The sequence below is a fragment of the Pelobates fuscus genome, chromosome 2, assembly GCF_036172605.1.
Source record: "Pelobates fuscus isolate aPelFus1 chromosome 2, aPelFus1.pri, whole genome shotgun sequence".
In the NCBI taxonomy this organism is placed as follows: Eukaryota; Metazoa; Chordata; class Amphibia; order Anura; family Pelobatidae; genus Pelobates; species Pelobates fuscus.
In genome coordinates, this window is record NC_086318.1 from 263318772 (window position 1) to 263332609 (window position 13838).

The window sequence follows — 13838 nt, forward strand, 5'->3', positions numbered from 1 at the left end:
GGTGACTGACTGCTAACAAATAAGTTATTAATCTGTCAAATCCTCCTCTAAATTTGTGTTTACCCTGTATGTACTAATAGCACAGTGTGGTAACATTGAGCAGCTGAGCTGATATAACTGGAAAAGCTCAGCTTCTCACTGAGCGCACACACAAAATATCTTGGTTATGGCACTCAGAAGTGGTGCATCATTTTACAAAACATGTTGAAATTGCAGTCTGTAGAATAATGTGCTTGTCAAACCATGGCTGCAATCTCTCAGGTTCCAGACTTAGTTCCAACAGGGATTCCAAGATTTCCAAACTCCAGAAAGGACCCTGAACATGATAACTAACACCTTCTCTGAGAATGTTATACACACTTCAGGGGAACTCCAAGTGGAGATGTTGTTATTCCTTTAATGCTACTTACACTTGAAAATCAGATGTATTGTCTCTCTCCTATATTTTACCAAAAGTATATATAAAAGGAAAAATCTGTCAGTTTAAATGGATTCTATAGTGCCACAAAAACAAAGCCATTTTCTCTGGAACTGCAATGTTTAACATTGCAGCACTAAGTGCAAAAGAGACCCAGCACCCAGACCACTTCAATGAGCTGAAGTGGTATGGGTGCCTACAGTGTCCCTTTAAGAATGCGTGTGGCAAGAATCTTATACCTCTTTGGAGATAACCGGCAATTTACAGAGTGAACCACTTCAAGCCAAAATTGAGGGTAATAATACTGATTGTGATCTGGGGCATGGCCTCCGATTTAGCTACTTCAGAAATACATTAAATCATTGAATTATTAATAAAAAATGTAGTGTCAGCCTTCCACCATACTTAGCTTTTTACAATTGCTTCTTCTTCTTTTCTTGTTTCATACTCTGTATTTTAATTTTTATTTTTCATTTTCATAATCAGTCCTAATCAGTCTTCCTTGAGGTTTAAGTTGTTTGTGGATCTTAGGAATAAAACTGTTTTGTAAAAAATATCTTTTAACTGTTCATTTTCCAAGAAACTTACATATTACATTTAGAATTGGTAGAGTTAGGGGACAATTTGTGTATCCTAAATATGTCTGGCATTCCATGGCAGTCTTATGCAAACTCAGCTTGTGGAACATGGTGGATGCAGACACACAGCAGCATATTTTTTATTGATACATCTTATGGCAAGAGGAAAACATTATCTATGCATTTGCAAGAATTTGGCTTTCACCATGTATAGATCAAATACTATCCCCATTTAAGTGATGCCATGCAATTCATAAAAAAACAAAGTGGGCCATTTCATTTTATACATATCTATATATGCTTAAGATCAGTTTTTAGTATTTTTTTTTCGTTTTGCTACTGAATTCTTTTCTGACCGTGAACTAACAAAATTGTTCTTTATTCTTTGTTTACTTTTTTGTTGCAGAGACGGAGCTACAAACGAGTTAACTGAAATGAAATGTTTTCTAATTCCACTTTTGGAAACACTGTCTAAGCTCAACACTAATGCTTACATGCCAACACTGAAAACAGACAAAAGTTTACAGTTACTTTTGAAACTGTTGCAGTTATGCTCACCAAGCTCTGTTCCAAATGTTTCAGGTTTGTGACTTGTTTAATAATTCATTTATGTTGCAGTTAATTTATGTTCACAGCTTAAAACTGCTCAAATATTTTGTCAGAACACATTGGGTAAGAAGTGTTTGTGAATAAATTACTCTGTGGAATGTACATGCTCTAAGAATGGAGAGAAATCCTTTTGGTTGAACAGCTTGATGAGACACTCTAGGCACCCAGAACACTTCATCTCAGTGTAGTGGTCTGGTGCCATGTTTTCACCTCTTGTTTTTTTTTTTTGTAAATATAATTTTTATTTTGTTTTCGTTCAAGGTTTTGAGACTCGCAGGTCTCTAATTATATTAGAATATGCAGACAGGTTTATCTTACATTAACAGAAGGCCTCGGGCACGCAGGCCCTCACGGGTGAGTAATCAGGTTGATACAATTTCACAGGTGCTTGAGCGAGAGCATACTGTGTGCCATGTCCCTTGTTAGGGACAGTACTTTGCATGTTCAGTTGGGCTCGCAGGCCCCCTTTAGTGTCGGACACGCAGGTCCCGTGTAACATATGGGTATGCAGCATTGTGTTAATCGTATTCAATGCGTGTGGATTAGTTGCATCCCTAGTGTGTGTTCGAGACTCATGGTGGTATTCACCTCCTGGGGAGGAGTGTTGCAGTACTTGGTAGTGGGTCTCCTTCCCGTTCGGGATCTGTTGGCTATGTGTGCCGCAACAGGGCGTTATGTGTGACCGCTGTGGTAGATACTTTAACCTGTGTCTAGAAATGTGATGTGGTGAGTACTGCTGTGAAGGTAGCAGCGCAGAGTAAACGTTTCTTTGTTTTGGTAGAATGGAGGTGCGCATTGGAGCTCCAGGGTGGTTCGGTCCTGGGTTCCAGTCTCGAGTCGCGTTCAGTCTAAGCCGTATTGGGGGGGGGGAGGGGGGGGAGGGGTTCGGTCATGTCTCTGTCCTTGAGCTTGTCTAGGAAGGTGTCCTTGGCGGTTTCGAGGAGCCACATTGTCCAGGTCTCAGCGTAGGTCTGGGGTTTGTCTGAGGCTGACATGAGCAGGTTTTCTATGGCCCTAAGTTCTTCCATCTTGGCAAACCATACCCTCAACGGGGGTGCGGTCTTTTGTTTCCAATAGAGGGGGACTATCTGTTTAGCTACGTTTAGTATCCTAACCGTCATAGATCTCTTGTATCTGGATCTAGGTACTGTGGTGTGGTGAAGGAGCATTGCTGCCGGTTCCAGGGGGGGGGCGCGTCCGAGAACATCTTTACAATGTTGTGTATGTCTTCCCAGTATGGTCTAATTGTTTCGCATTCCCACCATACGTGAATTGCGGTCCCTGTTTCCTTCTCGCACCTCCAGCAGAGGTTGGTGTGGTCTGGGTCTATGTTGTGGAGGAGGTGTGGGGTGCGGTACCAGTTTGTCAGGAGTTTGAATGCTGTCTCTTGGGTCTTGCTGTGTGTCGAGCAGTGGTGAGTGAGGTAGCATATCTGCTCCCATTCTGCGTCTGTGAACGTCGTGTTCAGTGCCGCTTCCCATTTCCCCATGAATAGAGGTTTAGCAGTGGGTGTCCCTGTAAGTAATAGTGTGTATATGAGGGAGACTCCGTGTGGTAGTGGGTCTGGGCTATCGCACAGTGTCTCGAATGCTGTCCGGTTCCTGGTGAGTGCGGTTCCTTGTGGTAGGGTGCGTATGAAGGCGGTAAGTTGTGCGTGTTTGAAGCATTGTGTGAAGGTGGGTGTCTCACCCCCTAGCATGGTTGCTAGTGGTGTGCATTTGCCGTTAGTGATGATGTGATGTAGTCTCGGAATCGGGGTCTGGGGGGTGTTTTGAAATGCTTTCGGGTCGAAGCCCGGTTTAAAGTCTGCGTTATGTACCAGAGGTGTCAGGGGGGATGGGTAGGGTGCCAAGCTATGTGTTTTCGCCGTTTTGCGCCAGATGTCCAGAGTGGATTTAATGTATGGGGACATGGCTCGGGTGTCTGGGTCCTTCCTGCCCCAGGGTATGGTTGCAAGCGGCATGTTCGCTTCCGATTCCTCCGCTACTTTCCACATTTTGTGGACTCCGCTCTTCGTCCATTCCATCACCCTCTGGAGATGTGTGGCCGTGTGGTACGAGCGGAAGTCCGGCAGTGCTAGGCCCCCCATGTCTTTTGGTTTCATTAGAGTGGTGGTTTTCATCCTGGGACGTCTACCATCCCAGATGTATTTGATCATGGCTGTGTTTAGTGTGGCAAAAAACGCCCCGGGGAGTTTAATTGGCATGGTTTGAAATAGGTATAGCAGGCGTGGGAGGAAATTCATTTTGATGACTTGGACCCTCCCGAGCCAGGATATATGTGGGTGCGCCCATTCTTTCATGTCTTTCTGGAAGGTGGTGAGTGTGGTGGCGAAGTTGGCTTGGAAGAGGTCTTTGCTATCCCTGGTCAGCCAGGTTCCTAGGTACCTGATCTTTTGGTCTGCCCATTGGAATGGGAAGCTCTGGCGTAAGGGGTCAGCGCGTCTTTTGGGGATACTGACGTTCAGGATGTGGGATTTAGCATAGTTAATTTTTAAATTGGAGATCTCTCCGAATTCCTTAAAGGCCTGTTGGATGTTGGGCAAGGTTATTTCTGGGTTGGTGATGAAGAATAACAGGTCGTCTGCGAAGGCGGCCACTTTATGGTGGACGTCGCCCGTCGTGATGCCTGTGATGTCAGTGTTGCTTCTGATGTGTGTCAAGAACGGTTCTAGGGCTAGGACGAACAAGAGTGGGGATAAGGGGCAGCCCTGTCTGGTGCCGTTATGTATTGTGAGTTCGGGGGTCAGCGCACCGTTGACCAGGACGTGTGCCGTCGGTTCGTGATACAGGGCAGTGATCCATCGCATCATGTGGGTTCCCAGGCCCGCGTGTGTCAGAGTGTCGAAAAGATATGTCCAACCGACTCTGTCGAAGGCCTTCTCCGCGTCCGTGGACAGTAGGAGAAGGCCCCCGGCTCCCGCCCCCCTGCCGTGCATGAGGGTGAGTGTACGGGTGGTGTTGTCCCTGGCCTCACGACCTCCCACAAACCCGACCTGGTCTGGGTGGACCAATCTGGGGATGTGCGACTGCAGCCGCGACGCCAGGATCTTTGCAAGGAGTTTGACATCGCAATTGATGAGGGAGATTGGCCTGTAATTCCCGCAGTGTTCCCCATCTTTACCCTCCTTGGGGATTATGGTGATGTGGGCTGTCAGGGCTTGTTTGGGGATGGGTTGGCCCTCTCTCACCGCGTTAAAGGAGTCTACTAGTGGCTGGTATAAACTGTCCGAGAAGGTCTTGTAGTATTTTAATGGGAGGCCGTCAGGGCCCGGGCTCTTGCCCGGTTTAGTTTGTTTAATCGCCCGTGTCAGCTCTGTCAATGTGATAGGTTCGTCTAGCAGTGCTGCCGTTGTATCGTCTATAGTCGGGGATGTGTGGGTGTTGAGGTATGTGCGTATTTTGTCCCGTAGTCGTGTTTTCGCCGTCTCTGTGTGTGGTTGTGGTAGGGAGTAGAGGTCGGCGTAGTACGTCCTTATTGCGGTCAGTATGTCGGTCGGGAGGCGATGAAGTTTACCACTTTTGTCTCTAATTTTGTCGATGTATGTGAGCTGTCTCTTTTTGGTAAGCATTTTGGCCAAAAGTTTTCCGCTCTTGTTCCCGTGTATGGAGAAGAATGCTTTGTGTCTTATCGCGTCCCTGTGGAACTTAGAGTGGAGCAGCGAGGTTAACTCGCGCCTCAGCTGTAGGAGTTTCGTTTGGTGTGTGGAGTGTGGTGAGTGTTTGTTTAGGTCTTCCTCGTGTTGGATGTCTGTCAGGATCTGGGTCAGGCGGGCCTCGGAGCGTTTTTTGAGTAGGGCTCCCTGTTGTATAAAGTGTCCCCGAATCACGCATTTGTGGGCTTCCCATCTAAGCGTCGGGGACGTCTCTGTTGGGGGGTTGTCCAGGAAATAGTCCTTGATTTTTCCTCCGATGTGGTTCGTGAGGTCTGTTCTGGTCAGGAGATACTCATTGAGTCTCCATTTAGTGATGGAGGGTCGGTAGAGCGGGGATTTTAAGCGTAAGGTAACGGGTGCGTGGTCCGACCACGTCGCCACACCAATCGTCGCTTCTTCTACTAGGGGTAGTGCGTGTTGTGTGGTGTAGAAGTGATCTATTCTGGAGTATGTCTGGTGAGGGTGGGAGAAGTGCGTGTAGTCTTTTTCGTCGGGATGATGAGCTCTCCAGCAGTCTACCAGCCGGTATGTCCTAAGGAGTGACTTGAGGGAGTGCAGCTGTTGTAGTGGGGTATGGGACGTGCCGGAGGAGCAGTCCCAGGTTGGGTCCAGTGTGATGTTAAAGTCCCCCCCTAGCACCAGTGTCCCCTCAGCGAACGTGTGGAGTTTGCGTAGTGTCTGGAGTAGGAAGCGGCACTGTCTTCTGTTAGGGGCGTATATGGTTGCAAATGTGTAGGTCTGCTCAGCTATCTTGCCCTTGAGGAAGAGGTATCTACCTTCGTCGTCAGTGAGGCACCCCCCCTCCTGGAACGGCACTCGTTTGTTTATTAGGATGGCAGTCCCTCTAGATTTGCCTCCTTGGAAGTCGCTAAAGTATCCGTGTGGGTAGTGGTGGTCCGTCAGTTTCGGTCTGTCGCCTTTCCTGAAATGTGTCTCCTGGATCATGACCACTGAGGCCCTGAGGGCATGGAAGTCCCTCAGGGCCCCAGTCCGTTTTTCGGGCTGGTTGAGTCCCCTGGCGTTAATAGTCATGATAGTGAGGGGGGCGGGGGTCAGTGCCATGTTTGGCCTAGTGGGGCCTCTCTGTCAGTAGTGGGGGGGTGTAGGATGGGGGGGGGTGTAGGGGCGTGGTGAAGAGGGAAGTGACGGGGGTGGGGGGGTGTATAGGTCTCGTCACCTTGGGGTGGCGTCTGGGTGTAGGCGTCGGGGAGCTGCGGCGCACGGTTCCACTTGTGACCCGTGTGGGCAGCTCACCTTGGATTGACGCCTCGTCCCGTGGGGTAGTGAAAGGAGGTCTAGGCTCACCTAGCGGGCAACGTCTGAGTCCGGTCCGTAACCATCGGATCTCTCCTTGGTCACCTACTGCCGTCACAGACCCGTGTCGATCCCCTGCGGCTCCAATGCGCGTCTCGTATGTGGTTGGTGTCGTAATCCTCGCCTGAGGTTGTGTGGCCTCGTGGCCTGTATGGGAGTAAAGTCATCGGAATTTAGCAATAACATCGAAAACATCATTAAAACATTAACATTACGTACATTAGACAACGAGTCTATCAAAACGATAACATAGATTTGGCTAACTAGCTGTGGTCATTGTGAAGCTTGCCTGTAAAGGCCTATTACCCTGTGCCTTAACCCGGATCCCTCCCTCGCCTCCCCCTCCCGCTCGATCCCCCCCTGTCCTTTTGGTCTCTACTTCAGCGGGTGGTGTGTGTTGTGTGTTCCCTGTCCGTCAGCGGTCTGGCCGCTCCGTCTTGGCTCCGGGGTGTGCATAGTGAGTGAACTTGAGGTCTCCCCCATTGTCGTCACCCCTCTGTGTGTGCTGGCCCTGTGAGTCCCTGTCGTCACTTCATCAGCGTTGTGTCAAGTCTGTGATCTGGCTACCCCGAGTTCCAGTATCTCCGGGTCACCCCGGATCCCCCTCCCCAGGTGTGGCCCGCCGGCATCACCCCCCCCCGGCCCGCTCGCCGAGGGTCGTTACTGGCCGGGTGGGTGGCGGCGACAGGCCCCAGCCAGGGAGTTAGGTCTCCCCCTCCCCCCTCCCCCTCCTTTTCGGCCCTGGTGTACTTGCGAGCAAGGGCTCTCAGCAGTTCTGTATGCCGGGTCCGGCAGTATTAGTCTCAGTCCACCCCAGTTCTCGGTGGTTCCGCTGGTGCGGTGGCGCGGCCCGTCAGGAGGGTCGCTTGCAATAATAGTTCCACAGTGCTGTGTTGGTTCCGTGTGGTGAACAGTTCAGGCAGTGTCTCTGGGGGGCACGTGGTCGGGGGTGTTCAGGAGGGCCGTGCAGTGTTAGGCTAAGTCTTTCACAATGTCCAATCTCGGGTAATAGCCGCTTCGGGCCGTTAGTGTGTTGCGCCTGACGGTCTCGTAGCTTGTTGTCGGGGTCTCCTCACTCGTTGCTGTTGGCTTGGGGCTGGGGGGTTCGGCCCCTGTGGAAAGGAGTAAAAGTTCAGAGGGTCGGGCCAGGTCATTTGGACCGGCGTGAGGTGTAGTTCTCTCAGGAGGTCTTCCATGTCCCCTTCGCTTTTCACAGTGAAAGGTCCGTTCTGTGTGGTTGCTTGTAGACCCGTAGGGAAGTTCCATCTGTATCTGACCTTGTTAGTCTGCAGTGCCCGTGTGAGAGGGCGCATCGCTCTCCTGTAGGCAAGTGTCGCTGGTGATAGGTCGGGGAACAGTTGTACCTCTACCCCATTGGAGATCACCTGTTTGGTGTCTCTGGCTCTGTGTAGGATGTCTTCCTTTGTCTGGAAGTGGGCAAGGCAGCAAATGATGTCTCTAGGGGGGGCATCTGGGGGTCCTCTCGGCCTGAGGGCTCTATGTGCCCTAATGAATTCAATGTGGGTGGTTGGCGGTCGGCCGAGGAGGTTGTTAAATAGCTCTGACAACGTGTCCCTGATAGGGGTGGTTTGGTCTAATTCCTCTGGCATACCTCTGATCCGAATGTTTTGCCTCCGCCCACGGTTATCAAGGTCTTCTATGTGCTGCGCCATTTGCCGGAGTTGGACTCCCTGTTGTTGGAGTTTGCAGGTATTTGCGGATTGTGCCGCTGCCATGTGGTCGCAGTCGGCTTCCAATTGGGCTACCTTCTGTTGGGTGCCCTGGATGTCTTCCCGCATGGTGCGCAGTTCCTCTGAGAGGGACTTATGGAGGGCGGCATTAGCCTCCTTCAGATCGGCTTTGGTGGGCAGGTTTCGGATCATCTCGATCCATTCAGGCTGGGGGTGATGGGTGTTGTTTCCCCCTGGGTGGTCGACATGTGGTGAGGTCGGGCGGGAGAGGCCTGAGGCCTCGGAGTCATTTGAGGCCTGGGCTGGCGGCTCGGCCGGCGGCACGAGAAATTGCCTCATGGCTGAGTGTTGTGCCCCCTTCGGGGTGCTGGAGGGCTGACTGGCCTGTGATGTCCGATGGTTTCTTCCCATTTATGCGGTCGTTATCGCTTGTCGGGCGAGGATTTGTGCTGAGCCTGTGGGGAGCTCCCGGTTTACGCCGCCATTAGCCTCGGCGTCCAAGCCACGCCCCCCTTCACCTCTTGTTTTAACCCTGCATGTGAAAACTTTATTTTGCAGAACATTAATGTATTCATTGCACTGTTTAAATGCCTCTAGTAACTGTCACTCAGAAAGTCACTAGAGGTGCTTCTGACAAAATATAGTAACACTCTGCTATTTCAATCAGATGGTTTCATAGAGACCGTCTAATTATCGCAAGGTTTTTTTCCCCTACATGTGCATTAGCCTTCCAATGCAGAGACTGGTGCTGTGAGGGACAAAAGGTAAGTAAACTACTTTGATTGCTAGCAGCTGTTGCCTAGTGAGCTCATTTTATTATTTCAACTGCCCAACCCTTAAAACAAAGTCAAAACAAGGAATCCGCTGATCCTTTATAAGCACAGCATCAGAAACCAGCATGGCGCAAGGGCACACTTTTGACTTTATACCACCAGTGGACAGTTAACTCTGGACAGACACTTTCCTTAAAGGACCACTATAGTGCGAGGAAAACAAACTCGCTTTCCTGGCACTATAGGGTCATCAGGGCCCCCCTCCCACTGGGCTGAATGGGTTAAAACCCACTTACCTTTATCCAGCGCCGGGCTCCCTCGGCGCTGGTGACCTCTCCCCCCCCTGCCAACGTCAGCTCTGAATGCGCATATGCAGCAAGAGCCACGCTCGCATTTAAAGAGCCCATAGGAAAGCATTACTCAATGCTTTCCTATGGATGTCCAGTGTCTTCTCACTGTGATTTTCACAGTGAGAATCGAGGAAAGCGCCTCTAGCAGCTGTCAGTGAGACATCCACTAGCAGCTGGATTAACCCTCATTGAAACATATGTTTTCAGCTGCAGGGTTACAACTAGATGGACCTGGCACCCAGACCACTTTATTGAGCTGAAGTGGTCTGGGTGCCTATAGTGGTCCTTTAAGTGCATGGATATCTATAACTAGGATATGTAAGCCAAATGACACTGATCCCTGCGCACTGCTAGAATTTCCCCAAATAAAAAATTGGTCTGTTACTTTAGTGCTGTTACTTAAGGGACAACACCCCTTGTCTCTTAAGTAGCCCTCTGGTTGAGGGTTTGTGTTTTAGGAAGAATGGTAAGGAGAGCAACAGTGAAGTATATTATACAGTATTTTTTACTGAAAAGTAATGTTTTGGCAATTTAGGAACAGTATGAATAATTTCATGTTACACTATTTTAATTTGAATGTTTGATTGTAGATTGGCATCTCGATTTACTCTGGAATTCCGTAATGACTGCAGCCTCAAACATTATGGAGTTTATATTGAGAAGGATAAGTGGTGAGCTAAAAGCTGTAAGTAGTGAGATTTACAACATTTGTAATATAACCTTTGTGACAACATTTTCACATAAATAAAAGATAAACAATCATATTTAAGGTAGAGCGTTAACATCAAAAGCAATATTTTGGACTTGGGATGATATTCAGGAATTTGATAGGAAGAATATTGTTTTATTAAACATACAGTTGTACTCAAAAGTTTGCATACCCCAGGATAATTGGTGATATATATACCATTTTTTTTTTTTTAAATACTTTATTTTTGCAGTGCGTATAGTGGTTACAGGTATACATATGGTACCCCAACGGCATTCCATATGCTGATGTCAAGAAATTAGTTACAGTGGGGGTAGAAAGACAATGCACTTTTTTTTTTTATATAATACGTAATGATAACAAGCGAATAGGTGTTGCCAACTGTTATAACATGTTAGATTAATATTTCGTTTAACTCAACTGGTTGCACATCATGTTGTGGTTATCACGTTTTTTATGCTTAAGCAAAATATGCGTGACAGGCTAAGCTCGTATATGTTTTATGCCGGCGAGGTTCAGTAATTAGTAATTAGTAATTAGGCCATCTATGGTCAGGATCACCATCTTGCAAGTACTGTAGAGCTTACATTGCTGTATTTCAACGAGTTGTAATAATAACAGGAATTAAAGACTTGTTATGATTCAGAAACATATTGCTTAAAATGTTATACTGTACTAAGTATACAGGCTGCGCTAATAGAAGCTAATGCTTAACATTGAACATTTAAGAAGCTACAGCATGAGTGGTTTTTATTTTAGGTATCAGGGTTGTTATGGTTATGGCTATGGTAGCTTTGCTGTAAGTCCCTGGTACTAGCTATCCCAGCGTCCTTTACTGTCCGTTAACCCACGCCGCTTGCAGGCTTTGGGGGTGAGTCTTTCACCTTTTTAATCCAGCATGGTAGTCCTTGTGTAGTGGCGTTGAGGGACCATTTGCCGTGCAGGTGGGGTCTTATCAGGGCCCAGAGGTTCAGTCCGGCGGTTGCCGAGTTGTGGCCTAGTGACCTTTTCTTGGGTCGGTGCGGCTGTTTGAGGCTTTGCTGGGACTTGACAGTCGTTTTCTCTAAGGGCTTTTTTGCTGGATGCGGGCGTGGAGGAGGGTGAGTGCTATCGCTTAAGGGGCAGGTTATCGCTACCTGCCGTTTTGTTTTCTGGCTTTGTCTCCTTCTGGAGGCCGCTTTGGGGGCTCGCTGTGGGTATGCAGATAGTTGCCCTCGGGTGGCTGGTCGGATCCATGCCGCTACCGCCCGGACTGCTCGCTTGAAGGGTCGGCTTTTATATCCGAGTCTTGACCATAGGCTGGTGCAAAGCCGGTCAGAAAACTCCTGTAAGTGTCCGGGTGGAGTGGCCTGGGTGCTGCTTGCTTCGGGCCTCGCCATCCTCGTCTTTTCCGCTGTGGGGCTTTTCCTGCTATGTTGCGGCTGTGTAAGGCCACGTGTATTGAAGCTAGGCCTGTCCGCCATCTTGGGCTTGGCTGCTTTGATTCCGCTGGGGAGTGCAACGGTGTCTGCCTTGATGCCTCGACTTGCAGCTTCCCCTTTTGGCGGGGACCGGGATATCCCCCGCCGGTCCATTAAGGGGGGGGGGAGCGATATGCAAGTGTCCCCTCTTTGACCCGAGAACCGGGAGAGCGGCCGTCTCTCCGCGGCTCCCACCCGTGCAGGCCGCAGGTTGCGGTGCGGGCAGTTCAGCGGCAGGGAGCCCCAAAACGGGTATCCTTGGACTCAGCATCCCCTTCCGGGTATGAAGAGCGGTGTCCGCTGCCGGCACGATCTGGTGGTCGGGCGCTGTGGCCGGAATCAGGGCATCTGATGTGGGAGCTCTCGCCATTTGCGTCTGGCTCGCTTGGCAGGTAAGCTCCGCCCCCCTATATATACCATTTTTAAAGAAAACATGAGTGAGCAGGCAAAACACATTTCTTTTATTTCTTATGAGATTTATGATCAACTGTAGGTTATAACAGAATGGCACAATTAAAAAAAAAAAACATGGCAACAAAAACGACCCCTGTTCAAAAGTCGGCTTAATCTTAGTTCTTAATACTGTGTATTGCTCCCTTTAGCATCAATGACAGTGTGCAGTCTTTTGTAATAGTTGTCTATAAGGCCCCTAATTATTGAAGGTGGTATAGCTGCCCAATCGTCTTGGCAAAATTCCTCCAGGTCATGCAACGTTTGAGTCATATTTTCAAAATCAATGCCAAAATTTCACAATTTCTGCCAGGATATGCAAACTTTTAAGCACAACTGTAGGTCATGTCAGACTTACTTAATTGCATTCTACGAAGAAGTAAGTAGAAGTATAGATCAGGGTTTTGCATTGGATGTGATCTACTTGGGTTACGCCAAGGTATTTGATGTGATTCAACATAGGTTGGTGTTCAAACTAAAAGAAATTGGTTGTTATTTTTGGGTAACACATTGGCTTAAAGATAGAGTACAGGGAATTGGGATTAATGGTAAATGTTCAAGTTGTAAAAAAGTGTTATGTGGTGTCCCTTGGGGAGTCTGCTCTGCCACCTCTTCTATTAAACATATTTGTAAATGATTTTGAGTATGCATTGAAAATCATGTTTCAGTGTTTTGCACATGGTGCAACTCTGTAAAGTAATATAATGTGAGCAGGATATTTCTTTGCTGCAGAGGGATTTAGATGGATTTAGATGGATTGGGGGATTAAGCACTCAAATGGCAGATGAAATTTAATGTAGATAAATGCTAAGTTATGCTCTTCAGGGTAAATAATGCACAAGCAACTTACACCATTTATGGTGTAATTAGGAATAATGACACACAAGAAAGGCTTAGGAATTGATATAGACAACTAAACAACAATGTGTAAATCAAGAGTTGTTAAGCCAAGTAAGGTATACAGTAAAAGGGGGCATTAATTATCACAACAAAAATCTACTTTTGCCTTTTTGGAATTTACTGGTAATATCACACCTTGAATATGCTGTGCAATTTTGGACACCTGTTCTAGAGAAGGATATTATGGCACTAGAACATGTGCAGAGGTGGTCTACAAAATTAATAAGAAAGGTTAACAAATGTAAACCTGTTTAGCGTAGAAAAACGGCACATCATTTGGTGATATACAAATATATACAAACCGTGTGGAAATCTATTCATGAACAGGGCTATACATAGGACACAAGGTCACACATTTTGACTAGAAGAAAGGAGATTTAGTCTAAGGCAGGGGTTCCCAACTCCGTTCTCAAGTAGCCTACCAGTCCAGTGTTTTTTTTCTCAGTTTCACAGTGTTTTTTTTCTCAGTTTCTAAAAACCCCTTGGGTACAACTGGGTAATCCCTAAATCCTGGACTGTTAGGGGGTACTTGAGGACTGGGTTGGGAACCACTGGTGTAAGGCAAATAATTGTTTTTTAAAAGTGCTTTGGTTTTTGCCTTTTTTTGCATTTTCAGCAAAAACAGATGTGAAAAAGGCTAACTTGATGGACGCCTATCTCTTTTCAACCTATATAACCAACTCTATAACTTAATCTTAATAAAATCATTTTGGGGCATTGATGCTGCCTTACAAATTAAAACAGTGATGTGTGAGAGAAACAAACTATATATATTTTGCGGTTTAAACACCTACAAATGGTTTGCAGATACACAGTCACAAGATTTAATAATTAAATCTATTTGACTTACAATATCATTACCTATGCTTCTCTATGAGATGTGTCAAATTCAATTGTTGACTTCTCATAGGGTAGCACTGGATTGGTGAAA

General features: G+C 47.5%; 1 protein-coding gene across 1 annotated transcript in view; it reads left to right on the forward strand.

Annotated features, from left to right (window-relative positions):
• TARBP1 (TAR (HIV-1) RNA binding protein 1) overlaps window positions 1–13838 on the forward strand; it is a 204069-nt gene that overhangs the window by 47653 nt on the left and 142578 nt on the right. The window contains exons 12-13 of the mRNA XM_063443373.1: window positions 1403–1578; window positions 9979–10073. Of these exons, the coding sequence (XP_063299443.1) occupies window positions 1403–1578; window positions 9979–10073 (271 nt within the window). The remainder of the gene's footprint in view (window positions 1–1402; window positions 1579–9978; window positions 10074–13838) is intronic.